General features: G+C 50.7%; 9 protein-coding genes across 9 annotated transcripts; 5 read left to right on the top strand and 4 right to left on the bottom strand.

Moving 5' to 3' along the window:
- Positions 1-1,184: 1,184 nt before the first annotated feature.
- Positions 1,185-1,795, bottom strand: HO133_002706 (uncharacterized protein; the record flags this gene model as incomplete). The annotated part of the gene is made up of 2 exons (XM_037293631.1): positions 1,185-1,491; positions 1,704-1,795. The coding sequence occupies 2 exons, from the start codon at positions 1,793-1,795 to the stop codon at positions 1,185-1,187; spliced, it is 399 nt and encodes a 132-aa protein (XP_037150460.1).
- Positions 1,796-2,892: 1,097 nt separating this feature from the next.
- HO133_002707 (uncharacterized protein) lies at positions 2,893-5,663 on the top strand (the record flags this gene model as incomplete). The annotated part of the gene is made up of 7 exons (XM_037293632.1): positions 2,893-3,553; positions 3,615-3,753; positions 3,803-3,845; positions 3,895-4,422; positions 4,479-5,033; positions 5,058-5,118; positions 5,203-5,663. The coding sequence occupies 7 exons, from the start codon at positions 2,893-2,895 to the stop codon at positions 5,661-5,663; spliced, it is 2,448 nt and encodes an 815-aa protein (XP_037150461.1).
- A 1,131-nt stretch (positions 5,664-6,794) lies between these two features.
- HO133_002708 (uncharacterized protein) lies at positions 6,795-8,318 on the top strand (the record flags this gene model as incomplete). The annotated part of the gene is made up of 1 exon (XM_037293633.1): positions 6,795-8,318. One exon carries the CDS (start codon positions 6,795-6,797, stop codon positions 8,316-8,318), a length of 1,524 nt encoding a protein of 507 aa, XP_037150462.1.
- A 563-nt stretch (positions 8,319-8,881) lies between these two features.
- On the top strand, positions 8,882-13,457 carry HO133_002709 (uncharacterized protein; the record flags this gene model as incomplete). Its single annotated transcript, XM_037293634.1, has 7 exons — positions 8,882-9,187; positions 9,238-9,572; positions 9,733-10,146; positions 10,199-10,530; positions 11,804-11,998; positions 12,051-12,530; positions 12,592-13,457. The coding sequence occupies 7 exons, from the start codon at positions 8,882-8,884 to the stop codon at positions 13,455-13,457; spliced, it is 2,928 nt and encodes a 975-aa protein (XP_037150463.1).
- Positions 13,458-14,292: 835 nt separating this feature from the next.
- HO133_002710 (uncharacterized protein) lies at positions 14,293-15,478 on the bottom strand (the record flags this gene model as incomplete). The annotated part of the gene is made up of 5 exons (XM_037293635.1): positions 14,293-14,617; positions 14,691-15,094; positions 15,159-15,189; positions 15,247-15,362; positions 15,431-15,478. The coding sequence occupies 5 exons, from the start codon at positions 15,476-15,478 to the stop codon at positions 14,293-14,295; spliced, it is 924 nt and encodes a 307-aa protein (XP_037150464.1).
- Positions 15,479-15,799: 321 nt separating this feature from the next.
- HO133_002711 (uncharacterized protein) lies at positions 15,800-17,443 on the top strand (the record flags this gene model as incomplete). The annotated part of the gene is made up of 4 exons (XM_037293636.1): positions 15,800-15,913; positions 15,968-16,780; positions 16,887-17,020; positions 17,074-17,443. 4 exons carry the CDS (start codon positions 15,800-15,802, stop codon positions 17,441-17,443), a joined length of 1,431 nt encoding a protein of 476 aa, XP_037150465.1.
- A 1,403-nt stretch (positions 17,444-18,846) lies between these two features.
- Positions 18,847-20,545, bottom strand: HO133_002712 (uncharacterized protein; the record flags this gene model as incomplete). The annotated part of the gene is made up of 6 exons (XM_037293637.1): positions 18,847-18,867; positions 18,935-19,564; positions 19,626-19,761; positions 19,814-19,850; positions 19,915-20,220; positions 20,533-20,545. The coding sequence occupies 6 exons, from the start codon at positions 20,543-20,545 to the stop codon at positions 18,847-18,849; spliced, it is 1,143 nt and encodes a 380-aa protein (XP_037150466.1).
- A 221-nt stretch (positions 20,546-20,766) lies between these two features.
- Positions 20,767-21,495, top strand: HO133_002713 (uncharacterized protein; the record flags this gene model as incomplete). Its single annotated transcript, XM_037293638.1, has 3 exons — positions 20,767-20,818; positions 20,874-20,913; positions 20,982-21,495. 3 exons carry the CDS (start codon positions 20,767-20,769, stop codon positions 21,493-21,495), a joined length of 606 nt encoding a protein of 201 aa, XP_037150467.1.
- A 104-nt stretch (positions 21,496-21,599) lies between these two features.
- Positions 21,600-22,695, bottom strand: HO133_002714 (uncharacterized protein; the record flags this gene model as incomplete). Its single annotated transcript, XM_037293639.1, has 3 exons — positions 21,600-21,606; positions 21,664-22,609; positions 22,662-22,695. 3 exons carry the CDS (start codon positions 22,693-22,695, stop codon positions 21,600-21,602), a joined length of 987 nt encoding a protein of 328 aa, XP_037150468.1.
- Between the last annotated feature and the right edge of the window lie 285 nt (positions 22,696-22,980).

Here is a 22,980-nt window from a genome sequence, read left to right on the forward strand (position 1 = left end):
AAATACCAGTTTCCTTCCTCGGCACTTGGATCATACGCAGTGCGATTGAAAGTCTCAGGTCTCCGAAGGGTTGGGCAGCGTTCGATCGTCTGAGAAAAAGGATAGAGAGATCCGAAACCTTAACTCGAATATCTAAACCCCCTCTACCGAACATACCAGTGACGGTCACGACAAGCGAGACAACAACTGGATTGAATGAACCTCAATCTCATTCTGCACTGAAATGCTTATTCGTTATCGGATGTATCCGCAGCCCCGAGGACAACGGCTTCCCTTCTCTCCGAACGGTTCGCAAAATCCGTGAAACCCACTTGCTAAGAAATCCGAGGAATACTCGACGCCCCAAAGAACGTAAAAACCCTCCAGTACCGTTGATGGATAGTCTGAGTAACCCCCGGGGGCAGGATGCTCCTCCTTTGGTCATCAACAGCCTCGTCCTCGAGGGATCCGTCTTCGGATGCACAGGAAGAGGAAGCAGCGTCGTCGTCGAGCGCTTTCGCAGCGTCGTCGAAATAACGGGCGTCAAATGAATTAACGCTACGCCCAGCCCCGCAACCGATCTCAATTCTTACATGGTGAAACCGATTGCGTGCCTGGAACGCGCAGCTTCTAGGCCAGCCTTGGCCGGACCCTAGTGTTGAGGAGTCACCACTGTCCCCAGGGCTTCCATGTTGTTCGTTTTGCTAGGAAAGAGGACCGTGAGTATTGGAGTGGGGAAAGGGTGTAAATCTGGCAAGGTTCTGGATTGGACATTTGGCTTTTAGTGTTAGTGGTGCGTAGTACCGGATCACGAGGTTGCTGTCACTGCTTAGGAGGATAGGAGAGGGACGAGTGAACTAGGGAAACAAGGGAAAGAAAACGTGATGGCTTGGATAATATGTCGCGCGCTCTGCAGTGGTCGAGAATCGGACATTAAGAAAACTGTATTACTACGTCTTTGTGTATACAAAAGTGGCTTCGTGAACGAAGGTAGCAAGATGGAACATGGCAAGTCGCAGGATACGAGAAGGAGGCCATGGAAAACGAGGGGCAAGCGAAGTCAGCCAAAAATCAAAATGCCAGTAGCCCAGTGAAGAAACGCTGATGATAACGATCAAATGGCTGCCCCTGTGCAAGAAAGCCCAAGAAAAGGGGTAAGTTCGACGCAAAATAATTTTCCCTTACCCGATCCCAAATCCAACTACCTACTGTTTTCCTTTGCCTTCCCCCTTCATTACCCCGACAACCGTTGGCACCAAAATCGCCGTTAGGAACATTGCAACAACAGCGACACCAACGACAATCTTGGACGTTCTACCACCGCGCCACAAGCGCTTTTTGGAAGGAGTTCTGGCTTCGAGATCGAAGTTTTTCCACCCGGGGCCTTGACCAATAACAGTAGCTTCGGCGCAGTGCGGTTCGAGGTCGATATTGACCCAACCCGGTTCATGAGTACTGAACGCGGACGCGTCCTTTCCTTTGTTGTTGTTGTCAAACATTTCGAAGGGAAAGCTATGAGTATGAATCGAGAGATTGGCTAAAAGTGGATTAGTTTTCTGGAGGTTTGAATTGGATCGTGGGAGGGCTGAAACTGTGGATGAGAAGGAGAGAAAGATAGGAGGTTGGGGTGATATATAAACGGCTGAATGAGTAACAGCCATGAACGGACTTTGTGTCTTGAACCCTATAATGTCAGGCTTGCGGCGCACAAAGAAACGACGAACAATGCATTGTGAATACGTTGTCTTTTGATTGTGCCCTGCGACTGTCGACGAGAGAGCACAAAGAGCAATAAAAGATCTGAGTCGTCGTCCATGTTGTGCGTGGGGGCCTATTACCGCCACAAAAGAAGGCTCCTGTCCTTTAGCGATGTCGACTTTGTTCCAATACCGTTTTGATCGTCGTTGACCGAGTGTTGGTGGCAGACGATATAGCACCAACTTAATTCAACCAACCCCCGGCTGCGACGGGCGCAGGCCATGTTCTGAACTCCTTATTAACCTGTAAGAAATGGAAAAAAACACGGTTGGACGTGTTCTGTTTCGATAGCAGCATAATTCGTTGTTTGACTTTGAATACAGTGTGTTCTGCAAGGCTGAGTGCAAGTGAACGCTGTGGAGGTGGAGGGTGGCAACTGCCTCTAGGCCGTAGGCCTTTGGGCTAGGCCTAACACAACTAGCTACTTGGTAATATAGATTTTTCAGTAGCGAATATTCGTTCATCCGCCCACACCACGGACTACCTTATGAATTCTTCAACGCAGGGTTGTCATTATGCGAGGCGCTGGAAATGGGTGGCTTAGTCCTAGACCAAGCAGCTGGAGTCCTTCATGCCCTTCCGTTCCTACTTTAGAGCGTACCCAGGTACACAGTGACCCATCAATCTACACAAGCCAGTTTCGATACGTGTCGCTATCCCAACTTTCCAGAGAAGGATTATTGGGAAGAGAGCAAATTGAGAGCAGAGCTTGAGAGATGATTCTCGATAATTGTACTTTGGTATAGCAGTTTCTGCAATTTGTTTATAATCTCGACTGTATCATCTCTTACAACGTCGTCTGGTCCTTCTCTCCATGCATGACTTTTGGCCGTTGCTTGTACCCGCAATCGAGCGAGCATCCCCGAGAATCAACGAATGGCCTTTGCCAACACCCCCCCCTTCCCCCCAAAGTACATTTTCTGGGAGGTTTGAAGGTTCGCCCCGCGATGAGGCTGACCGCAGAAACCCGTGACCGCCAGCAATTCAAGTCACTGTATGACGTCGTCGGCCTAGTCAAGATAACCCCTCTTCAACAATTCAAACGAGTGCACTGTACAATCACGACAATCATCACAACGCTATCTCCCTTTAGCTTGAGAGCCTGCCAAACCCACAACGATCATTCATCCCAGTGTCCAGATCAAAAAGAAGAAAATGGCCACGGGAGCAGTCCAGTTTCCCCCATCCAACATCGTCTTACCGGGCTCACGACTCCTTCCCACCGCACCCTTTCCTGACACCCACAGCACTCCATCCTCGTTTCCCCCACCCAGCGCTTCTCCAAGATCAATCACAGATGATTGGGTTTCTCTCTTCAACAATCTCCTCAGTGGAGAGCACGCTTCCATAACAAAGCTTTTCTTCAAAGAATCTTGCTGGCGAGATTTGCTCTGTATGACTTGGGACTTTCACACACTTCAAGGACCCGAGCAGATCCTTAGATTCATTCAAAGCTCTCCCCAAGGTGGCCAATTGACCAGCGTCAGCTTGGACGATTCTTCAGCACATAAATTCCCACAAGCCTCAGGTTTTGGGAGCTTGAAGGCAGTCCAGACATTTCTCAAGATTGAGACTAGCACTGGAAGGGGAGACGGTCTGGTCAGACTAGTATCGGACACCAATGATGGTGGCAGATGGAAAGCTTTGACTCTATTTACCACCCTGAAAGAACTTAAAGGATACGAGGAAAATATTCGCAGTCGAAGACCACGAGGAACAGAAAGCAGCCTTGAGGATAGAGGTCGAAATTGGAAAGATCGGCTTGTTACTCAACAAAATTTCGAGGGTGGCCGCCAGCCTATCGTGTTGATTCTGGGTATGCTATGAAGGACCAAGATGGCCAAAACGATATCAGCTAATCATTTCTCCCTCTCCAGGTGCTGGCCAAGGTGGACTCACTGTGGCTGCTAGGCTCAAGCAACTTGGCCTAGAGACCTTGATAATCGACCGGAACCCTCGCATAGGAGATAATTGGCGAAACAGATACCATCAACTGGTCTTGCATGACTCGGTCTGGTGGGTTATAACGATGGGCATGAATTTCCTCAACTAATATGCATTGCAGGTACGATCACATGCCTTACTTGAACTTCCCGCCGAATTGGCCTGTGGGTTCCTCCGCAGAATCTTGAGATAAGAGGAGCTCAATATGTCTAGGTCTTTACCCCAAAGGACAAACTCGCAGATTGGTTCGAATACTATGCAGGTGTCTTGGAACTTAATGTGTGGACTAATACTACCTTGGAAACGTCAGAATGGTCTGAAAGTACGCGGCAGTGGACGGTGACTCTTGCGCGCGAAAAGGATGGCAAGAAAGAGAATCGTAATTCATTCTTCCTAAACCGAATCCAACTCAATAACAAGAGCATAGGGACTCTACATCCTCGGCATGTCATCCTGGCGACAGGTCACTCTGGGGAGCCTTACTTCCCCTCTCGCATCGCTGGAATTGACGATTTCAGAGGGGACCTTCTCATCCACTCATCGCAGTTCACCACGCCTAGAGGGAAAAGCAAGGGAAAGAAGGCAGTGGTAGTTGGCTGTTGTAACTCCGGCCACGACATCGCTAGAGATTATTATGATCACGGCTACGATGTCACAATGGTGCAACGCAGTAGTACCCTCGTTCTCACAAGCGATACTCTAAGTGAAGTGACCATGAAAGGCCTTTACGCCGAAGATGGGGTAAACAGTCCCTGCTTCCATTGGAATTAGCACGCTAATTCTTTTATCCTTGTCAGCCCCCTGTTGAAGACGCGGACATAGTCAACATGTCTATTCCCAACCCCATTGCTAAACGCCTTCATATACAAGCCACCAGTGAAATGATGCGGCGTGACAGCACTCTTCTCCACGGGCTCACGGCTGCCGGATTTGCCGTCGACAGTGGTCCTGACGGCGCCGGCCTTTACATGAAATACCTCAGCCGAGGCGGCGGTTACTACATTGATGTAGGCGCCTCGCAACTCATCGTAGATAAAAAGATCAAGATCAAGCAAGGGCACGACGTCAAGTCTATAAAAGCCCGTAGTCTTGTTCTGGCAGATGGTTCGGAGCTGGAAGCAGATGAGATCGTTTTTGCGACAGGGTATCAAAATATGAGAGAGACGGCGAGGAAGGTCTTTGGGGACGAGTTGGCGGAAAGTGTCCACGATGTTTGGGGGTTCGATGACGAGGGAGAGACAAGGGGCATGTGGCGACGAAGTGGACATCCAGGGTTTTGGTTCTTCGGAGGAAATCTTGCCCTTTGTCGCTTTTACTCGAGATTATTGGCCTTACAGATCAAGGCTATCGAGGTTGGACTTACGAAAGGCTGACAGGTCTTGAGTTCGTCGGGTATGACTGATCTGCACGAACCTTTTCATCTCGTCTCCTTGACGTGTAAGTATGGATTTACTTTAATATTTCTGTGCCATTTCATAGGTACATATGCTGACTTTGTTCTGTCTTTCTCCCGTTCTGCAGACATATACAAAGTCCCGCACGTTTACCCTCCAAACGCCGACTGGAACAGTACGGGTTGGAATCAATGGGAATTCAACGAAGAACTGCAATATATTTCCCACGGCTACATGGCCGCCGCGTATTTAGGCCTCGCAGCTGGAAGCCACGCCCGAGACAATGCGCACAATTTTGCCGTCTTCGCCTTTTGCATATACCACATTGAATTACAATGTCTGGGCACTTTTCAGTCAGATGTCAAGAGGCGGCGTGATTTGCCGTTCGAATCGGCGTTGTCACCAAAGGCGGTAGAGAGAATCAGGCAGGGGAAATCTGATCCGAGGAGGGATTTAACGAAGAATACAGATCGAGGGATAAGGTCTCTGAGCCAGGTCTTCTGGCTGAGGACAACTTGGAAGGTGGAGGAGAGCGTGTTACGCGCTTTAGAGATGTTGATGCTCCTGGAGCTCTGTTCTGGTAGATAGACAACCTGTAGATAGATAATCTTATTGTGTATAGAAATCAGAATGAACCTTCTATAATACAAATTTGCTCTCTGATTCGATGATCGAGCTGGCTTCTTGTCTTTCATCCACCACATGAGGTGACTACTCGGAGTAGGAGGAGCCAGCCTCAGCTGGTCTGTGATAGGGTATTAGGTGGAGGAAGAGGCGGACTAAGCCTGGATTGAGGAATCGCACGGACGCATTCACGGTGCCGTAGAAAATTCCCTAGTACCTCAGGAGCTAGACACACATCGGCGGACGTTGTACTTAGAGGGTAGAATCTGGAGCACGACTCACGAGGGCCTAGTCCTAATGCGGAGGTGAAGTAAGATCTTATCCCGAAGTCCGGCTTACATGTGGCTTTGTGGCTGTGTACAATTAGTGCAGATCCCTTTTTTTTTTTAGCAGCTTGACAGCGTGTCGTGACGATCTTCTCGTGGTGCTTTTCTTGTCTTGCTCTGGATCACTTTACAACATTGCTATTGTCCTCCATCAATCAAATACGACAGACTGTATCCTTCTGACGCCACCGTTGAAGCTTTGCGTTCAGTGCAGTACGAGTGTACGAGATGATGAGGCTCATGAAACAGGACAATCAGAAAAATCAGGATTTTCCTTTGCAATTCCGTCATCATGCCAAGGTTGAAAAAGCCCACGATGCCGTCTTCTTGCCGCGACGATCCCGGCTTACCTTACCTAGTTAGTGTCAAGTACATCATCTAGCGGCCTTGCTATCGCCAACTTCACCTCGCTCTCCAATCAATATTGCGCGATGAGGCCAGTGTGGCTCAAATACTCAAGGATGTTAATTGCATCGCGTACCGACAATCCGTTGGGTCTTGCAGCATCTATGACAGCATAACTGTGGCTGCGCTCCCTTCCTCCGCTTCTTGTATCTTGTATCTTCCCTCTAATAATACTCTTTCCTCATTCATTCCTTTTCTTGCCCGTTGCCGTTGATGAGTCGAAAAATAAATTTCTGTGGTGAGCAATTGATTTGATTGTTACCACAGTGATAGTTATTCAACGTCACCGCTGTGTCGAATCACCTCTCTTCCATATCAATTTCGGACATCCCTCCGTGCCTCATCAACCTTACTCACCATCAAGATGGCAGCTGCAACCACAACATCTAATCCTCTGAACGACTTCATTGGCGCTGCCGGAGCTGCAGCCAGTGTCGTTAAGTCAGTAAACTCTGTAGAAACTCCGCCAACTTCATCTTTATCTTCGACTTCCTCATCACCATCAGCAACTGCGGCGCCCGCACCAGCAGCTACGTCAGCCGTGGCCGGTGCTCATCATGGATTGAGCGAAGGAGCCAAGATCGGCATCATCGTCGGCTGCGTTGTTGGAGGCTTACTTCTTCTCGCACTCCTCGGCCTTTGCTGCTGTTGTCTACTCCGTCGACGACGCCGTAGCAAGCGACGCCCAACCGTCACTCCGGTTGAGGACGAAGAAGTCAAATCATGGAAATCGCCAATCAACCCAGGCCGCCACTTCTCCAATTACTCTCCTGCGCAAAGAGGAGAAGTGCCTACAGAACAGTCTCCCACCGTCCCACTTATGGCGGCCGCGGCAGCTGAACACCACGTACACAATGAGAAAGCCCCAAGCCTGTCTCAGCACCCAGCTATGCGCCATCATGAGAACCCATTCGTCCCTGAGCCACCCAGTTCTCGTCGGACTGCACCAAACTCTCGCGCTGGACTTACGGATGGCATGATTCCTGGCGCTGCTGCGTACGTTCTTCCTGAGAAACCAGGTTCGCGCAAGAGCTCTTCTCGCTCTCGTTCCAATTCCGATACCCGACCCCAATCTAGCGGGCTTCCTACCCACAACGATGCGGACCGACCGCCGACGCCATTCGGTCTCACTGGTTTTGGCGAACCAGCCGGTCACACTATCCACCGTGACCATGGTGTCAGTCCGCCTTACAGCGGCATTGGCCAACCTTATGAGCACCAGCATGTTCATAACCTTCAAGTTGATGCACCATCCAGAGAGCTACGACAGTCATTACGTAACCATGAAGTTTTCCCCGGAGCAGCCTTCGCCGACGATAGTCACCCCAAGTATCGCGACAGCCGTGGCTACACTACCCCACCCGAGGTGCCATCCCGCTCACCCAATAGGAATAATCGTGCCAGCACGTTGGCAGATAGCAGTCATGACTCTGAGCTTAGTACTACCACTGCGAGCAATAGCAGCGGCGAGCGATACCAAAGTCAGATCGATCCTTACCAGCCAGCGCAGCGTGAGACGGTGGCACCTTGGGAGCAACACCAGAAACGATTTGCCAACTCGCCCCAGTCATCACCTCACGTGGCCGCACCACCGCCAATTCCGTGGGAGGACTCGGAGTTCAACATCCATTCACGGAAACACCAAAGCCACAGCCCGAGGCAGAGTGGACAATATCCGTCCGGAGATGGCAGGAGGAGAAGCAGCAGAAGTCCAGCTACCAGCATCAACGGGCAGCCGAGAAGATTGAGGTTTGAGGACCTTCAGGCTGACAATCGTGCTAGCGGTGGCTACAGTAGCGTGGGACAGCACGACAGCTACGATGGCTACAACAACAATAACTCCAACAACAGCAACAGGTGGAGTCAGGGAGTCGGAGAGGCTCTGTAATAAAATAATGAAAGGAGGACGTAAGCGTGACGAACTTTGAGCATAACGGAACGGGGAGCGAATACATGAGCACTCGTTGCTGCTGGCAGATATTGCACGATAATGATAGATACCCGATGCAGAGAACAATTTTATCTCCAAGTTTAAGTTAGACCTCAAAACTGTTGTACCGAATTTGAGGCAGTCAGTCCCTCCAACCATTTTGCTCCATAGAATATCTAGATTACTTCTTAGAGTTGAGGCTATCTGATTGGCTACCGTGCAACGACAAATCATCCCTACTCCATCATGTTGATTTATCATACAGAATATTCATTCAATGAAAGTACTATGATCGATGCTCGCAAAGGTCGCTCAGCTTGGCTGAAGTCATCGAATCTTCATCGTTTCGCCGGAAAAGCGGCAAAATGCTCTGGGACTAGACCTCCCTCCCGTTCAATGCCTTTCAGTGGCAATTTTCGAGAGTACTTGTAGCCATTCCGCTCTCTGAATGTCCTTTCTTCTCTTTGCTCTGTTGCTGTACTTCTGACGAGCCTGTTATTCTAGCCTGGCTTTCCTTGAGAATGTCACCTGTCCCGTTAGTTGCCTTGCTCGGCTTCTTCTTCTTCGTTCCGGCTTTGGGCCAGTCATCTTCGAGCTGTTCAACCACTCTAATTCCTACGAACTCGATAAAGTCTTCCGTTGCTTCTGGGTACCGGGCGGCCCTTGTGGCTACCGGTTTAACTGACCCTCGTTCGATAGAGTTCGACAGCGCAGGCAATCTACTGGTTGTTCAAGCAGGCGCGGGGATTGAGAGTCTTCAGCTGCAAGATAATGGCGGCACTTGCGTGACTGTCAAGTCGAAGAAGACCGTGGTGCAGGCCAGCGCCGTAAGCCGCGTTCTCTGAGCCTAGGGTCAATACTGAAACGTCGTACGCAGCTCAACCATGGCATTGCGTTATCACGAGATGGGAAAACACTTTACGCTTCTTCAGCAGAAGCAGCCTACTCGTGGGAATACGATTCAGCGAGCTCCACCGTCAGCGACACCAATATGACCGTAGTGACGGGTATGAACACAGATGACCATACTACGAGGACCCTCCTCATCTCTCAGAAGGTTGACGGCATGCTTTTGATCAGCCGAGGAAGCACTGCCAACATCGATCCAGCAGCGGAAATGCTTTCTTCAGGCCACAGTCAGATAAAGGCTTTCAACCTCAACAACATCACGGCGGATGGCTATTCGTATGATACCGATGGGCTACGTCTTGGGTACGTACATTTCGGACCAACTCATCCCTCCTACTTTTTACAAATTCTGGGTTTGAATGCCAATCTTTTGGGAGCAGAGCGCTCTTCTCATTGCTCGAATCCGGTTTATGACTCTGCTTGTTGCCCTGAGAAAGCCATGCTGACTCCGAAATGTGCGTAGTTGGGGGCTTCGCAACTCGGTTGGTGTCGCTGAGCATCCGACTACTGGTGGTATCTTCTCCGTGGAGAACTCGGTCGATCAGGCCACGCGTGATGGCCAAGATGTCCACGAGGACAACCCTGGCGAAGAATTGAACTTTCATGGGTACCTCAACGGAACTCAGTATTCAGCGCAGGGCAGCAATTATGGATATCCGTATTGCTTCGCTGCTTGGGATCCAAGCGACTTACCGGACAATAGTAATTTGACTGTCGGCAGCCAATTCGCTATTGGAAATATGAACAACACTATCAATGATACTTACTGCGCAGAGCAGACACCGCCGAGGTTAACTTTCGAGGCGCACATGGCGCCACTAAACATTGTGTTCAACAACAGCGGCAACGATGGCTGGGTCACCTTTCATGGGAGCTGGTATGTCGACCTTTTGGATGGGCTGGAAGCATAGGACACTGACATGGTTTAGGGACCGCACCGACCCTTCCGGCTACAAAGTCTCTCTCATCTCCTTTGCCGACGGCGGCGAACCCGTGGCTCCGGCGAACAGTAACACGTCCTACACAGACATCGTCGCAAATGCCAACAATACCGCCTGTCCAGGGAATTGCTTCAGACCAGTGGGGTTAGCTTTTGATAGCCAGGGTCGCATGTTCTTCAGCTCTGATGCTAGTGGTGAGATCTATGTCGTGACAAAGGATGAGACAGCAAACGGTACGACTGGGAGTAGCTCGTCTGGCAGCGGTTCTTCTGGTGCCAAACCCAAGTCTGGTGCGCAGAGGCAAGGAGTGTTTAGTACTGGTACGCTGGTGCTTTCTGTGCTTGCATGTTGCATAGTACTATGACATGCTCGTTTCATCCGAAATACAAGGAGACGGTCATGCACTTACCGCGCTGAAATCCGACCATTTTCGCATTGCACCTTACAAGCTGATCAATAGACGAGAAACACATCGATGAGTGCTGCAGTCGGATGGAGAGGCCGCTTGTGCTTGCGAAGCGCACTACGGTGCCTCTCCCTTATGTGATCGCTCTTGTCACCGGAACAAGCAGCTCGACTTGGGCGTCTAGAGGAAGGAGTCATCTAATTCTCAAGCATCTGTAGGATAGCAAGTCGGTCCAATCTGGTATCTGAAAGATTGTCAAGTATCCACGATCTACGTGGATTGAGACCTATAATTTACATCTGCTGAAGACTGTCGGTGCTATCGCATAGAGAAGCTCTCCTCGTTCACCGAGACGCATTCTCTTGCGTAAGACCTTGATCACTCTCATTTGATCGAGAATTATCTCAGGAGATGCCGCGATCACAGATCTACTGAGGTTCCACCCTGCTACAGATTGCATGCAAGTGTTGAGAGCTCCGTTCTCACCGTAGCTGGGGCTTACACCAGTTTCAATTACAAGTTATAGGAGGCCGCCAGTCAATTCGTTATCCACTGGATCTATAATGTCAAAGTGGCTGCGAGATGAGAAATGGTGATCGCGGAAACTTCACTTTTCGATTTGCCACCGTTGTCATTCACTCCAGTGAAACTCAGGGGCTCCATGCAACTTTCACTTTCGTCTTAATCGGGTGAAAAAGACCAACCTCCTCATTATCTTTCTGCTCACTTCTGCGCACTTTGCTCTTCATCGCTCTTCCTCCTCAAACTCCCAGCATCCTCCCAACAACCGTACTACCTCTACATACTCGCCGTCTCCTTCTCCTCCGTCAGTCTCATACCTCAGCTACTGGTTAGCTACAGTCATCAGCGCAACATCGCATTGCATTGGCAACCCACCGCAAGCACATTGACTCAAACGTTCACCTACCTTGATCGTTACTCTACATCGCGTCTGTCCACCCTCGCAACACTCTTCATACCATATCACCGCAATGGCTTTTAATTCTCTATCACTCGAGGTAATCATCCTTTCTGCTGTGCTCCTCAGGGCGGCTTGCGCTTTGTTCAAAGTGCTTTGTACTGATGTATCCCCCCGTACTAGCTCAATGAGCAGATTGCAACATTTCTAGAAACCGACCGACAGGTGTGCAATTTCCGACTCATATGTCATGCCACCAATTCCGCAGTGGACACATATCGTTGTGGTGTCTGGCGCGACCGGTACGCTCAGCGTTACGATATGCCGGAGAAGAAGGGAGGCCTGGAGATTGCGATGCATTACAAGATTCGTTCACGGCTACTTCGCAAAAGTGCCAAGTTCTTAATGGGTCAGGAACTCAGAGAGATCAGCTGTATGGAACTCGTAAGAGATCTCATTGTTGGTGAGCGAGCCAGGATTACCCGTACCTCAAACACTGTACTTACATTCTCTAGAATCATATGCAAACCTACCTGTTGGCTGTAAAGCGAAACACCCCTCCAACAACCTCAGTGTGATCCAGGAATTCGTGCAACGCTCCAAGATGCTCAGAAAAATCTTCCACTGCTTGGAAGAGAAAAGCAACATGAATCCTCTCCTACAGACCTTGCAACTCGTCCTCACGCATTTGCAGCTGAACAGTCCCTCAGTCAGAGGTAACCCATCACTTGGTTTTGCATACTCTCAATTTGCGGTCTACTCTCACCCCGACGACTTCCCAATGTTCAGCGCGAATAGTATATGGCAGATTAGCACAAACCTTCTGCTGCACATCGCAAACTTCTTCAAACACCATTTGACTGAGAAAGGCGAGAATACTCTGTATGAGCTATTCAACCAGCTCAAAGCGCATGAAAAGCCTAAGGCTTGGGACTCAAGACTCGTTCAAGGAGGTGGTGCGAAGACGCTTGGTAAGCACTGGAAAGGGACTTATGGTAAGTCTTCTTAGTCTGGAAGCTCAGATTCTGTAACTAAAATACTGATGCTTTGTAACAGCCTACTTGCACGACCTTTTCGAGATGGATCTCATTCGTCGGTGCGAACCTGGCAAGGAATACTTTTTCACCGACAGCATCGATCACCATGACGGTTTTCAGACTCTGGAACTTGACTTCGAACCTGAAGCAAATAGAGCCCGTTGGCCAAAAGTATTCGAATCTCACCTCAACGCCATGCCTCCCAAAGTTCTGTGCATGAGACTCGACACGCTCTATAAGACTAAACCTCCTCAAGCCGAACGAATCCCACGTGTAGGACGTCGCACAATGGCAGCGTATACTCGGGGCAACCTCCGTGAGCAACCTCCTCAAGAACCACGCTCACCACCAGGCACACCGGGCGTGACTCGCGTTGACATCGAGCTACCGCTGCCACGAAAGAAAAAGCCATGTTCTCCAACCTCGCCGACCTCTCCCAAGCGCGGTGTTCACTACCACCAGTTCAGCGGCTCAGGAAACGATGCCGAACCCTTCCACTGCAGCGGTATCCTACACCCATTGCCGCCTCAGGAGGGGATCCCAGGCTGGCACCGCATCTCGATGATGAAATACTTCGATCCCTTAGCTCAACCAGACAGCATGCCACCGCAGTCCGGCACCACCTGGGCTCCTTTCCAGTCTCCGCCATCCGAGGGGGACGCTCCATACGTGCCATACAAGCCAGCTGGCGCCGACGACAACCTCAGTGATATGTATCAGGTCGATGACGATGCCCAGGTCAATGCTGGATGCTGGGCTTATGAAGGTGTGGTTCTGCCGGGTGGCATGATCATGCTGGGGAGGTGGTGGAGCCCGATGGACGATACGGGGTTGAAGAGGTGCATGGGGCCGTTCATCTTTTGGAATGTCGACAAGGATGAATGAGCTGAATGCACGAGAGGAGGGCGTGCTTGAGCGGACTTGGACCCGGACACGACGACAATGAACACACGCACTTCAGACCATCTTCCACCACCACGGCCTCATTTAGCAGAAACTGAACACGGAAAGCAATGATCATTTACGCAACACATGAAACGACCTACCTGGATACGGACCAAACACTCTCATTTTTGGATCATCTATTGGTCACCACACTCCTTTTTCGCAAACCATCTTCCACCTTTTCACAATCTCACATCACAATTTATCCAGCACATGAGGGACCGGACGAAGATATTCGGACACGAATCAACGCCCTCATTCGGGATCATATCCCCGTCATCCCAGTCATTTCCGCACACACTTTCCGCTCACGATTCACGATTCATGAATATCAAGACGAAGGGCACCCCTACATCCGATCTCTCGCAGCCTGCTTGTGGGCTCGCCCCGAGGTCTTTGATCGCCGTTAATACGATTACGCTTCCTCCATCTGGCTCCCCAGCTAGCACAGCTATGCCGTTGCGTCGAGCCGGAGAAGCTCATTGCCACACCAGGCGGCCGGTCTTTAGGGATCGTTTCACGTACGCTTGGTGGAGCAGGCGGAGGAGCGTCGTGAGATGGACTCACTCTTGTGCCCATGGACTTAGCACAGTTCGTTTTCACGCGCTAGCTTTGCATGCAATCAAAAGTCGTTTTCAATTCCACGTACACCTAATGCTGCCGCAAACTCGATCTAGATGCTGCAGTCCCACTCTATCAACGCCTCTAGCAGTAGCCTACCGACAGCAACGCTCGCATTTTCCTCATGCAGCGCATCCTCTATCTATCTGTCTCTCTACTCTTCTATCCACTTGACGCAATCCCACTCCCCCTTCAGGTTCTCCTTCCATAAGCTGACCTTGTTATCGCCTCCACTGACCGCCAACACGTTTCCACTCAGGCTCCAGCTCACCCTCCATAACACAGCGTCGAAGTTTAGAACCGTCGGTTTCCAATCGTTGGGGTGTGCGGGGTCACTTGTCCATATCCTGACCGTCTTGTCTTGCGCCGCGGACGCTATGTACGATTTCTGGAGGATTGTGGGTGCCCAGGCCACGTCCCGGACCCAGTCGGTGTGGCCGGCGAGTTCTTTGATGGGGAGGTAGGTTTTGTCTTGTGTACTGCGGATGTCCTATCAGCACGACCATCCCTTCAAAAGGAACAACATAGGAATAGTATGAGAGAAGAGCGTACCTGTACTCCCAGATCTTGACTACCCCATCACTCCCCCCAGTCACGAATCTCCTCACCCCTCCTCCTGCTCCCTTGCCGTCTACCCCAGGCTTACTCGATACCAGACTTCCTGGTTGGGTAGCAGGCGCCCAACTCACAGCATTGACCCCTTGTCCATGCGCAGCGAAGATTTGGTGTGTCCAATTTCCCTCTTGGAATTCTAGGACCGATACCTGCCCGTCTGAAGAGGCGCAGGCTAGTAGACAGCCAGATTCATGAGGGGACCAGGAGACTATGTTTACGGAGGCGGTGTGGAGAGCGAAGTTGGCGACAATCGTCCATTGCGAGTTGGGTGATTCGCGCCAGATGAGGACTTTGCCATCGTAAGAGGAGGATGCGAGGATGGAGCCGTACTTGGGGTGTGCCTGGTGATGGATGACGCGGGTTAAGATGAGGCAGGGTTTTGGGGGAGGGGAGAGGCGAACGGACCCATGAGACGCACCAGACTGCCCCCTCGTGTCTAGATCACAATGTCAATGCACAAAGCACGTGCTCAACTGGGAAGCCTGTTTCGTACCCTCGCAGTGTTTCTGTCAACTTGTGATTCTCTCCCTCCACTTCGAAGATCTTAATCGTCTTGTCTGAGGAACAGGTAGCCAGTCGTCGTCCATAATAGTCCAATACAGCATCATGCTGTCATAGCGCTCATCAGCCTCCGAATACGGAGCTCTGGGAAGCTTGGAGTATTAAGATGTACCTACAATCATGTCATCGTGACCGGAATTGGTGATAAGTTGCGCCTGAGACATGGTTAGGGATGATATCTCTGCCATTGGGTACTAACATACCATTTTCAGTGCTTTGGCCTCGAAAGGTAGAGGGGATGAGGCCAGCAATGCTCGAAATTGTTTCCTCAATATGCGACTTTCACCAATCCTCATAGGGCAAAGAGGCGGTCCTGGCGCGCATAACGGTACGGTGGCCGACAACTGCACTCAGGAAGCCGTGGAAGCCTCGGCTGTTTAGTTCGCTGGACACTCGTCTACATTCGCCTTCCCTGCTTCTCCTCTCTTCCTTCACAATCCTTTTCTCTTTGATCCACTCAAACGCTTCGCGGAGAAGAACAAACGATGGCCGACGCCCTGTGTGGGCCTTCAAACGCCCTCCAAACTTTTCAGAAACAGACCTCCGTAGATCGGACCTTGCAGCAAGACCGAATAACAGCACGTCAAGCACCGGCCGAGGTATGTCACCGCACTGCCAGCTTCTCCGAAGGAGATCTAACTCGCGACCTATAGAACTTTCGATCCGCGCCCGGTATACTCGATGCAGAGTTCGAAGCCTTTCAGGCAGGATACCCACTTCAAGCCGGATATCCCGAGCCTGATTCATTCTACAATGGCCCCCCAGCCAGCTCCTTCCAACAGAAACTTGGCCAGCCACAGCTCCCGAACTGGGCTTCGGATTTCCAGAATATGCAATTGAATGAGGCCCGAGTATCGCCAATTCCGCAATCCCAATTCCGTCAGCATGCCCCTCTGCAACGCACAGGTGGGTGGCACCAGGACTTCTTACATCAACAGAACCAGCCTTCTCCGTATCAATCTCAGCAACAGCAGATACCTGCTGGTCAGAATTACAGCGGATGGTCATACGGATACACTGGTGGCCTGTTGCCACAGCATCATGATACCCTGTCTACGATGGCGCGGCAGAAGCAGCCCGAAAGGCAAGCTGAAGATGTCTACGACGAAGCAGCGTTCGAGAGGGCTTTCGATGCAGCCAGAGAAGAGATACAGCAATCAGGAGATAGCGCTCATCGAAAGGAGACCCAAATAGACGCGGGACTGCATGATACCAAGGACCAAGAGAGTCAAGGATGGCTTGATCACAGCCGGATTGGCTTTGACAGAATTCTTGATGAAGCTCAAAAGAGGGGCGAGGAGGGCAAAGATGCGGACGATGCGGAAGAGCTTGCAAGAACAGCCGGTCAGCTCCTTGAAAATGTGAAGGGCGACCAGAGTCAAAAATTCCAGGAGAGTAACTTTCTTTTCCTCATGCGGCAATTGAGAGATAGGGAGGTTCGAGTCGAGGGCGATAAGCTTGTCGATGTTAGTATTCTCTCCCCTACTCCCTAGACGGAGCAAATTCAAGTATGTGGTGTCATGTCACTTTGGGCATTACAATGCGAGTGGTAAAGTCGCTGATGGATCCCAGGTATCGCAACCCCTGCACCCTGGCGGTAGCGGTTACCCTGTTTATCATGCCCACCCAGACTACTGGCCTGAAGACGTAGAATCGCTTGTGGCCGCGGGTGGGGCTCGTGATAGGGAACCAGATCCTCCTAGCGCGTAAGATACCTAGAGCCATAGGTTGGTATTCAGCAGCTAATCTTGCTTCTCAGTGAGGAGACTGATCTATTGACCCATCATCCAGCGCGCAACTACGGAGACCTACTGGGAGCAAATTCCATCCGGCGGGATGAATTAGTACCAAGAGCTCGAGGTCTCTTGGCGGACGCTGGACAGAGTCCTGATTACTTGAGCGAACGTACACTCGAGTCTTCCGAGGCGACGGACACTCCTACTTACTCATCAATCGACACCACTAGTGAAGCACTACAAAACTATCAAATGCAGTTAATGCTGCTCGAGCAGACCAAAAAAAAGCGCTTACTCATGGCCCGGCACGAGCAAGATACCATAGGTCTGGGCCATAGGTCTGGACAATCCAGTGACCAGCAAGCACCAACAGGAAAAGGGCAAGAGCAGTAGCAGTAAGCACAATGGCGGTCAGCCGAGTGCATAAGCTCATTTCATGGGCGACGGTGACCTGCTCTTCGTTTCCTTGATGTACTGGCGATCTAGAAATGAGGCTCAAAGGCTCAGAAAAAATATGACCAGACAGAAAACATCGAGTACTCGAACCGAAGCGTCATAGTATAGCTCAAATGCTAGCCTCTATGTGAGACTGGTTCACACATAATCTGTAGGTGCCTATCACGACCCTTGGATTGCATCCAGTCAATTGGCACATATTTGGGAGATCACAATCATGTTTGAAAGAGTTGCACGGTTCAGCAGCCATGCAATTCCTATCTGCTGCCGGGTCAAACTCCTTATCCGAACGGTGCCATATTTCCACGATTTGCAACCCAACAGCCACCCATTCACAATCGCAGCAATGACATTTGAGCAGCCCATGCTACTTGTACTCACTCCAAGTATACAAACCTGCCGTCTCCCTTCGCAGAGAGCCCTGATCCGCTCGCCAAGTGTTTGGTTGCGGAAACGGCAGTTCGGAATCAAATCACGACGACAGCGCTTGCGTGATGACTGTAAACCTCTGCAGGGCCTCGATCGAATAAGACGAGTGCTATGATGGAGCGACCTAGCATCAGCAAAGGTTCCCACAACATGGCCCAGCATGCACGTTCTGAAGTAGATGGCAGGGAGATGGTTTAGGTATGGACGCAGAATGGAAGGAGGATGGATTGAGATAAATTGCGGTTATTTACGTATAGATGGTAGCATTTATGTCTTTACACATGGCACATTACGATACGTGGACACGAGGAATCCTGTGCGTGTCCCTGTGAGTAAACGTTTTGCGTAAGAAAGGTATGCGCATGGGAATGCGACAAAGTTGGAGATTGTGAAGGGAGCGAGAAAAGGGGTGGGGGGAGGAGCCCGGTCATGCGTATAGCCCCGCTGCCACAGGCCGAGCTGGAGCAACGCAAGCATAGGATGAGTGAGTCGGAGGGCGAGGTGGGATGGGAAGGGAAGGGAAAGCGGAAGCAGGCGGAAACGGATCAGCAAAACACAGATGTGAAAAGCCCACTTCGAGGATACTGCTCGGTCCAAAAGATACGTGAGCGCGGCGAGTCTTGGGGAGAGAGTAGTAGAAAGGGACCGGTCCTGGATAGTGAAAGAATTCAGTACAAACAAGTATGGCTCTCTTCCATTTGAAGCCTACAGCCTCAGCAGATGATTCAGATCGAGAAGTCTAAAGACGGTGGAGCATACGTCGAAACGTAGCTGTATCTCTTTTTATGCCCAAGTCCCCAAGAAATGCTAATAACATGCCTTTCGCTCATGCTCACTGACTTGAAGGGTATTTATCATAATCAACCATGTACGCTTTGTCAATCTAAACCTACTAGATGGATGTAATTGGATCATCGTAGCCCGATGACGCTCTAGATGCCTTGTCAGTAATTGTCTGGAAAGCAAGAGAATCAAGGGCATAGTTGGAAATGTACTCACCATCTCCAGCGTCCAGACTCTTCGTATCCAAACCTTCAACTTCCCTTCTACACCTTCAACGTTGTCCAGCTCGACGCCTTCCCACCAACATCTCCTTGCTGGTTTCCTCCAGAATAGCAGCAGCTTCTGGGCCATACCCACCGCGTTGCTGTTGGCCAACGTCTCGCTACCCTTGATGTCAGTTCGGAGTCGCGCAAGGGCGAGGCTGCAAATGACGGCTTTGTTGGGCTCGCCGGCACGGTGGCCCCAGCGATCCTCGTTGTTGAAGCCACCAGCTGTCAACATCTCAATTAAATGCTGCTCTGTCGTCCCCGTCTCTTCACTCCTCCTCAACCCAGAAAATATTCCGTCCTGCTTCAGTAATGCTCTTCCTGCTGCCCGCTTGACCTCGATCATCTCGGTTTGGTCAACATCCGCTTTTGGCGGTATAGCGTAAAAATCTAGATCCTCTCGCAACACGATGATACCGGCTCGGTCTTGAAGCATGTCACGAGCGGAAGTGGAGGACGGTTCTGTTGAGCTTCCTTGGATTTCCGATGGTGATCCGGTAGGAGACGGTGAGGAGGAGGGAATTGTTTGGGCGACGATGCGGAAAAATTCGAGCATATACTGGAGCGACTGGGGATCATACTGGTGAACTGAATCAGTGCTGAGGAGTGACGAGCTATATGCCAGCTTTTCGGTAACGTACATCGACAGGGTATATGTCTCCTTCATGGAAGGAGTTCATATGACCATCTGGCAGAAGTCCATTGGGGAATAAGGAAAGGAGAACGAATTCGGGAAGAGTAAGAAGCTCGTCCCGTGACAACGTGAAGCGAGTTCCTCTGCAGGATCGGTGTCAGTTTTAGCGCAACAGGGGTGATTGATTCAACATACCTGAGGTCCAATGTGATATGCTCGTCCGCGCTGACATCTGAATGCTAAGTCAGCTTCCGCTATAGCAGCCGCGAAAATTGGGACTCTTGTGATCTTCGTACCCGCTAAAGTACTCACAGGCGCCGCACCCCCCTGCTGTACCTGAGTGATTATGCTCGCAGCACCGCCTGCGGCGGCCATCACGTATGTAAATGAGTCAAGCGGACTCGAGCCTTCTGTATATGGCGGTGGCGGCTCGGAGTCTTCCGCGTTCTTGCTTGATTCCCCCTTGTTGTCCGCTGGAAGCGCAGCCTTGGTCTCTGCCTCTACGCTTGCTGTGCCAGCGACGGCAGCCTCTGCAGGCGGTACCGGGCTGAAAGCCGGCGGTGGTTCGCTGACAGGCTCAGTGATGGATGCCTTGAGATGATCTGGAGATGTTTGCGGTGGAAAATAAAGAGATGAGAAGAGCGGAGGAGCGAAGGAGGGAAAGCTCGACGACGATGCCGGCGGAAGTGGGTCCTCAGGTGACTCGGTATATGGTGGCTCGGCGTCGCATGGGGCAATGGCTGCTCGAAAGGAGACCTTGTCAGATACGGACGAACCGTCGCTGGAATCTCGTGTCGCCGACAATTTGATGGTTGTTCCCCTGGTTACTCAAACGAGTCGAACGTTGCGATTGTAGTCGCTAGAATAGATGGCAGATAGAGCGGAATGGTACGCTATCGATTAGACCATAAGACAATCCTGGTACATTAGGAGACGATGATTTTTCGCTCAATATCTGGTTGTTTGCAGTTCCTCGTGCTGGGATATAGAGACCGTAATGAAGCCAGCCCTTTCAGGGCCAAACTTAACGTAGTACGCGATTGATGGCGCTAGATCTCTTTGGTCCTAGCGTTTGACAACAGTGAGCCATAAAGAGCGAGCAAGTTGTTGAGCCAGACCCTTTACCTTAGCTTCATACAACAGTGATCATGTCTCAATTGACTGGAGGTCTTATAGACCTCTCTCAAAATTCTCTCTACTGTACGTCCATAGCCTCAACCTTGTTCTCCCCAGGCGCTGACTCACCACGATGTAGTTTCTGCCCTTGCTATAGCGTTCAACCCCACATTCTGGAAGTGAGTATTCGCGTGGGATCCCATTGTTATGTACTCCCGTATGTTGGAGTAGAACTGAGTAGTCCCAGCATCGTCGCCCGCCAAGAATATCACAACAAGACACTCACCCGTCTCTTCAAGGGCAACTCTCTCCGAGCCTGTTACGCTCTTGCCCTCACCATCTTCGGCCTCGGCCTTCTCCGTGATGCCCTTTACGAACGTGCCCTCCGCCATCAACCGTTCATTCCCGCGTTTCATCACCCTTACATCGCCTATGTCCTCTTAGCCACTGGGAATACCCTAGTCCTAACCTCATACTACGCCTTGGGCATTACTGGCACCTTCCTAGGCGATTATTTTGGGATACTGATGGACGAGCCTGTGACGGGATTTCCGTTCAACGTCACCGGCGCGCCGATGTACTGGGGAAGCACGATGAGTTTCTTGGGGACGAGTCTCCTGTATGGGAGACCAGCCGGAGCACTTTTGACCATCCAAGTCTTCCTTGTCTACCTTGGGGCGCTTCAATTCGAGGACCCTTTCACGAGCCAGATTTACGCAGAAAGGGACAAAAGGGAGAAGGAAGGGAAGAAGGCGAAATGAGAACTACTGTTGGATCAGCAGCATGCGAAGACAAAGCGCTAGGAGCAAAGCAGATGTCAATTCAATATTGACAACGTTTTGAATATGGCATGTTCAACAGCTTTCTATATACTGGATGGGAGGGTTACTCGATATCATACAAAGAAACGATTGGTGGAGTGCGCTTACACTGTAGCTCCACCCTTGTGTTGAACCTCCATCTCAGCCCGCCTAATCAACTCTTCATAGAGAGTCCAGGCTAGAGCGGAGCTGAGGGCCTTCCTACCCATCCGCAACCCCAACCCGTCGAAGAGACTTCGAAAACCTTCTTCTTTAACCATTCGCCGCCCAGCTATAATCATATTGCTATATCTCCCAGGCATAAGCTGCAGTCTTGTCTTCACGGCATCAAATGGATTGGTAACCGCTGTAGCAAAGCCAGCTGCTAGAACACCAGACAGAAAGTTGATAGATAGAGAAGTGCTGCTTTTCATACCACCTTCAAAGTTTGATATCTCGGCGAGTGGAGTAACCTCCCGAACCTGACTCAGTCGTCGTTTCGACTGTTCGTAGAAGAGGACATATAAGCCAGCATAGGGAGCGTCTCGTATCGCTGTTGCTCCGAAGCCCGAGAAAAAGCCTCTGATGCCTTCTTTCTTTAGTATAGCGTTCCCCGCACTCCATATTGACTTATAAGAATATAAGCTCGATTCGTAGCGGACCTTGATGACCGTGATCGGCATCATGAAAAACCCCGCCGAAGCTCTTGCAATAGCTCCGGTAGTCATGTTTGCCATGTTAGATAATCTAGGCAAGCTCGAGGATGAGAACTGCGAGGTACCCACAGACGCTTGCACTTTACCTGTGGACGTGAGAAGATTCGATGTCGCAACATGCTGGCGCAATGCATTAAGAGAGGAGAAGTAAAGCGCGGAACCGACACCTGTACGTATGACAGATGGCAGTGTACCGCGCCAGAGTTGTTTTAAGGAGTTGGGACCTGCGAGAATCTGGCGAAGGGTGGTGACGAGGGAGGTTGAGCGGGACTGTTGGACACGGGTTTTGAGGAGGTCGGCGGGTTGGAGGAGGGTGGCGGACACGCAGCCCGTTGCAAGACCGGCAAAGAAGTGGAACGCTGGAGACGGGTGTTAGCTCTCGCCGACTGGGAGAAAATCAAATGAATGTACTTGACGAAGAGCGTTGAGTTCCATCTTTGGACATGTCCCTTGAAGAACGGGAAGATCACCAGATTAGCGGCGTGTGTACCTTGGATGTCGGCATCTTCAAGTCCCCATACAGTTGTCTATGTTACTCCTTGTATTCTGAAAGTTGACTGTGATCAATCACGTTTGGATGGAGGAATCTTGAAGACAATTGTCTGGCGGAACCTGCCGAGCCAAGAGTTGACCGTTGATCTGCAGAAGCGGTTGACTTCATGCCTCCTACTCGTAAAACACAACACAGTTTTTTCGCAAGGGATCGCGTGCAAGTTATCCTTACTATCAA

The sequence above is a fragment of the Letharia lupina genome, assembly GCF_014066315.1.
Source record: "Letharia lupina isolate WasteWater1 chromosome Unknown contig_15, whole genome shotgun sequence".
Classification (NCBI taxonomy): Eukaryota; Fungi; Ascomycota; class Lecanoromycetes; order Lecanorales; family Parmeliaceae; genus Letharia; species Letharia lupina.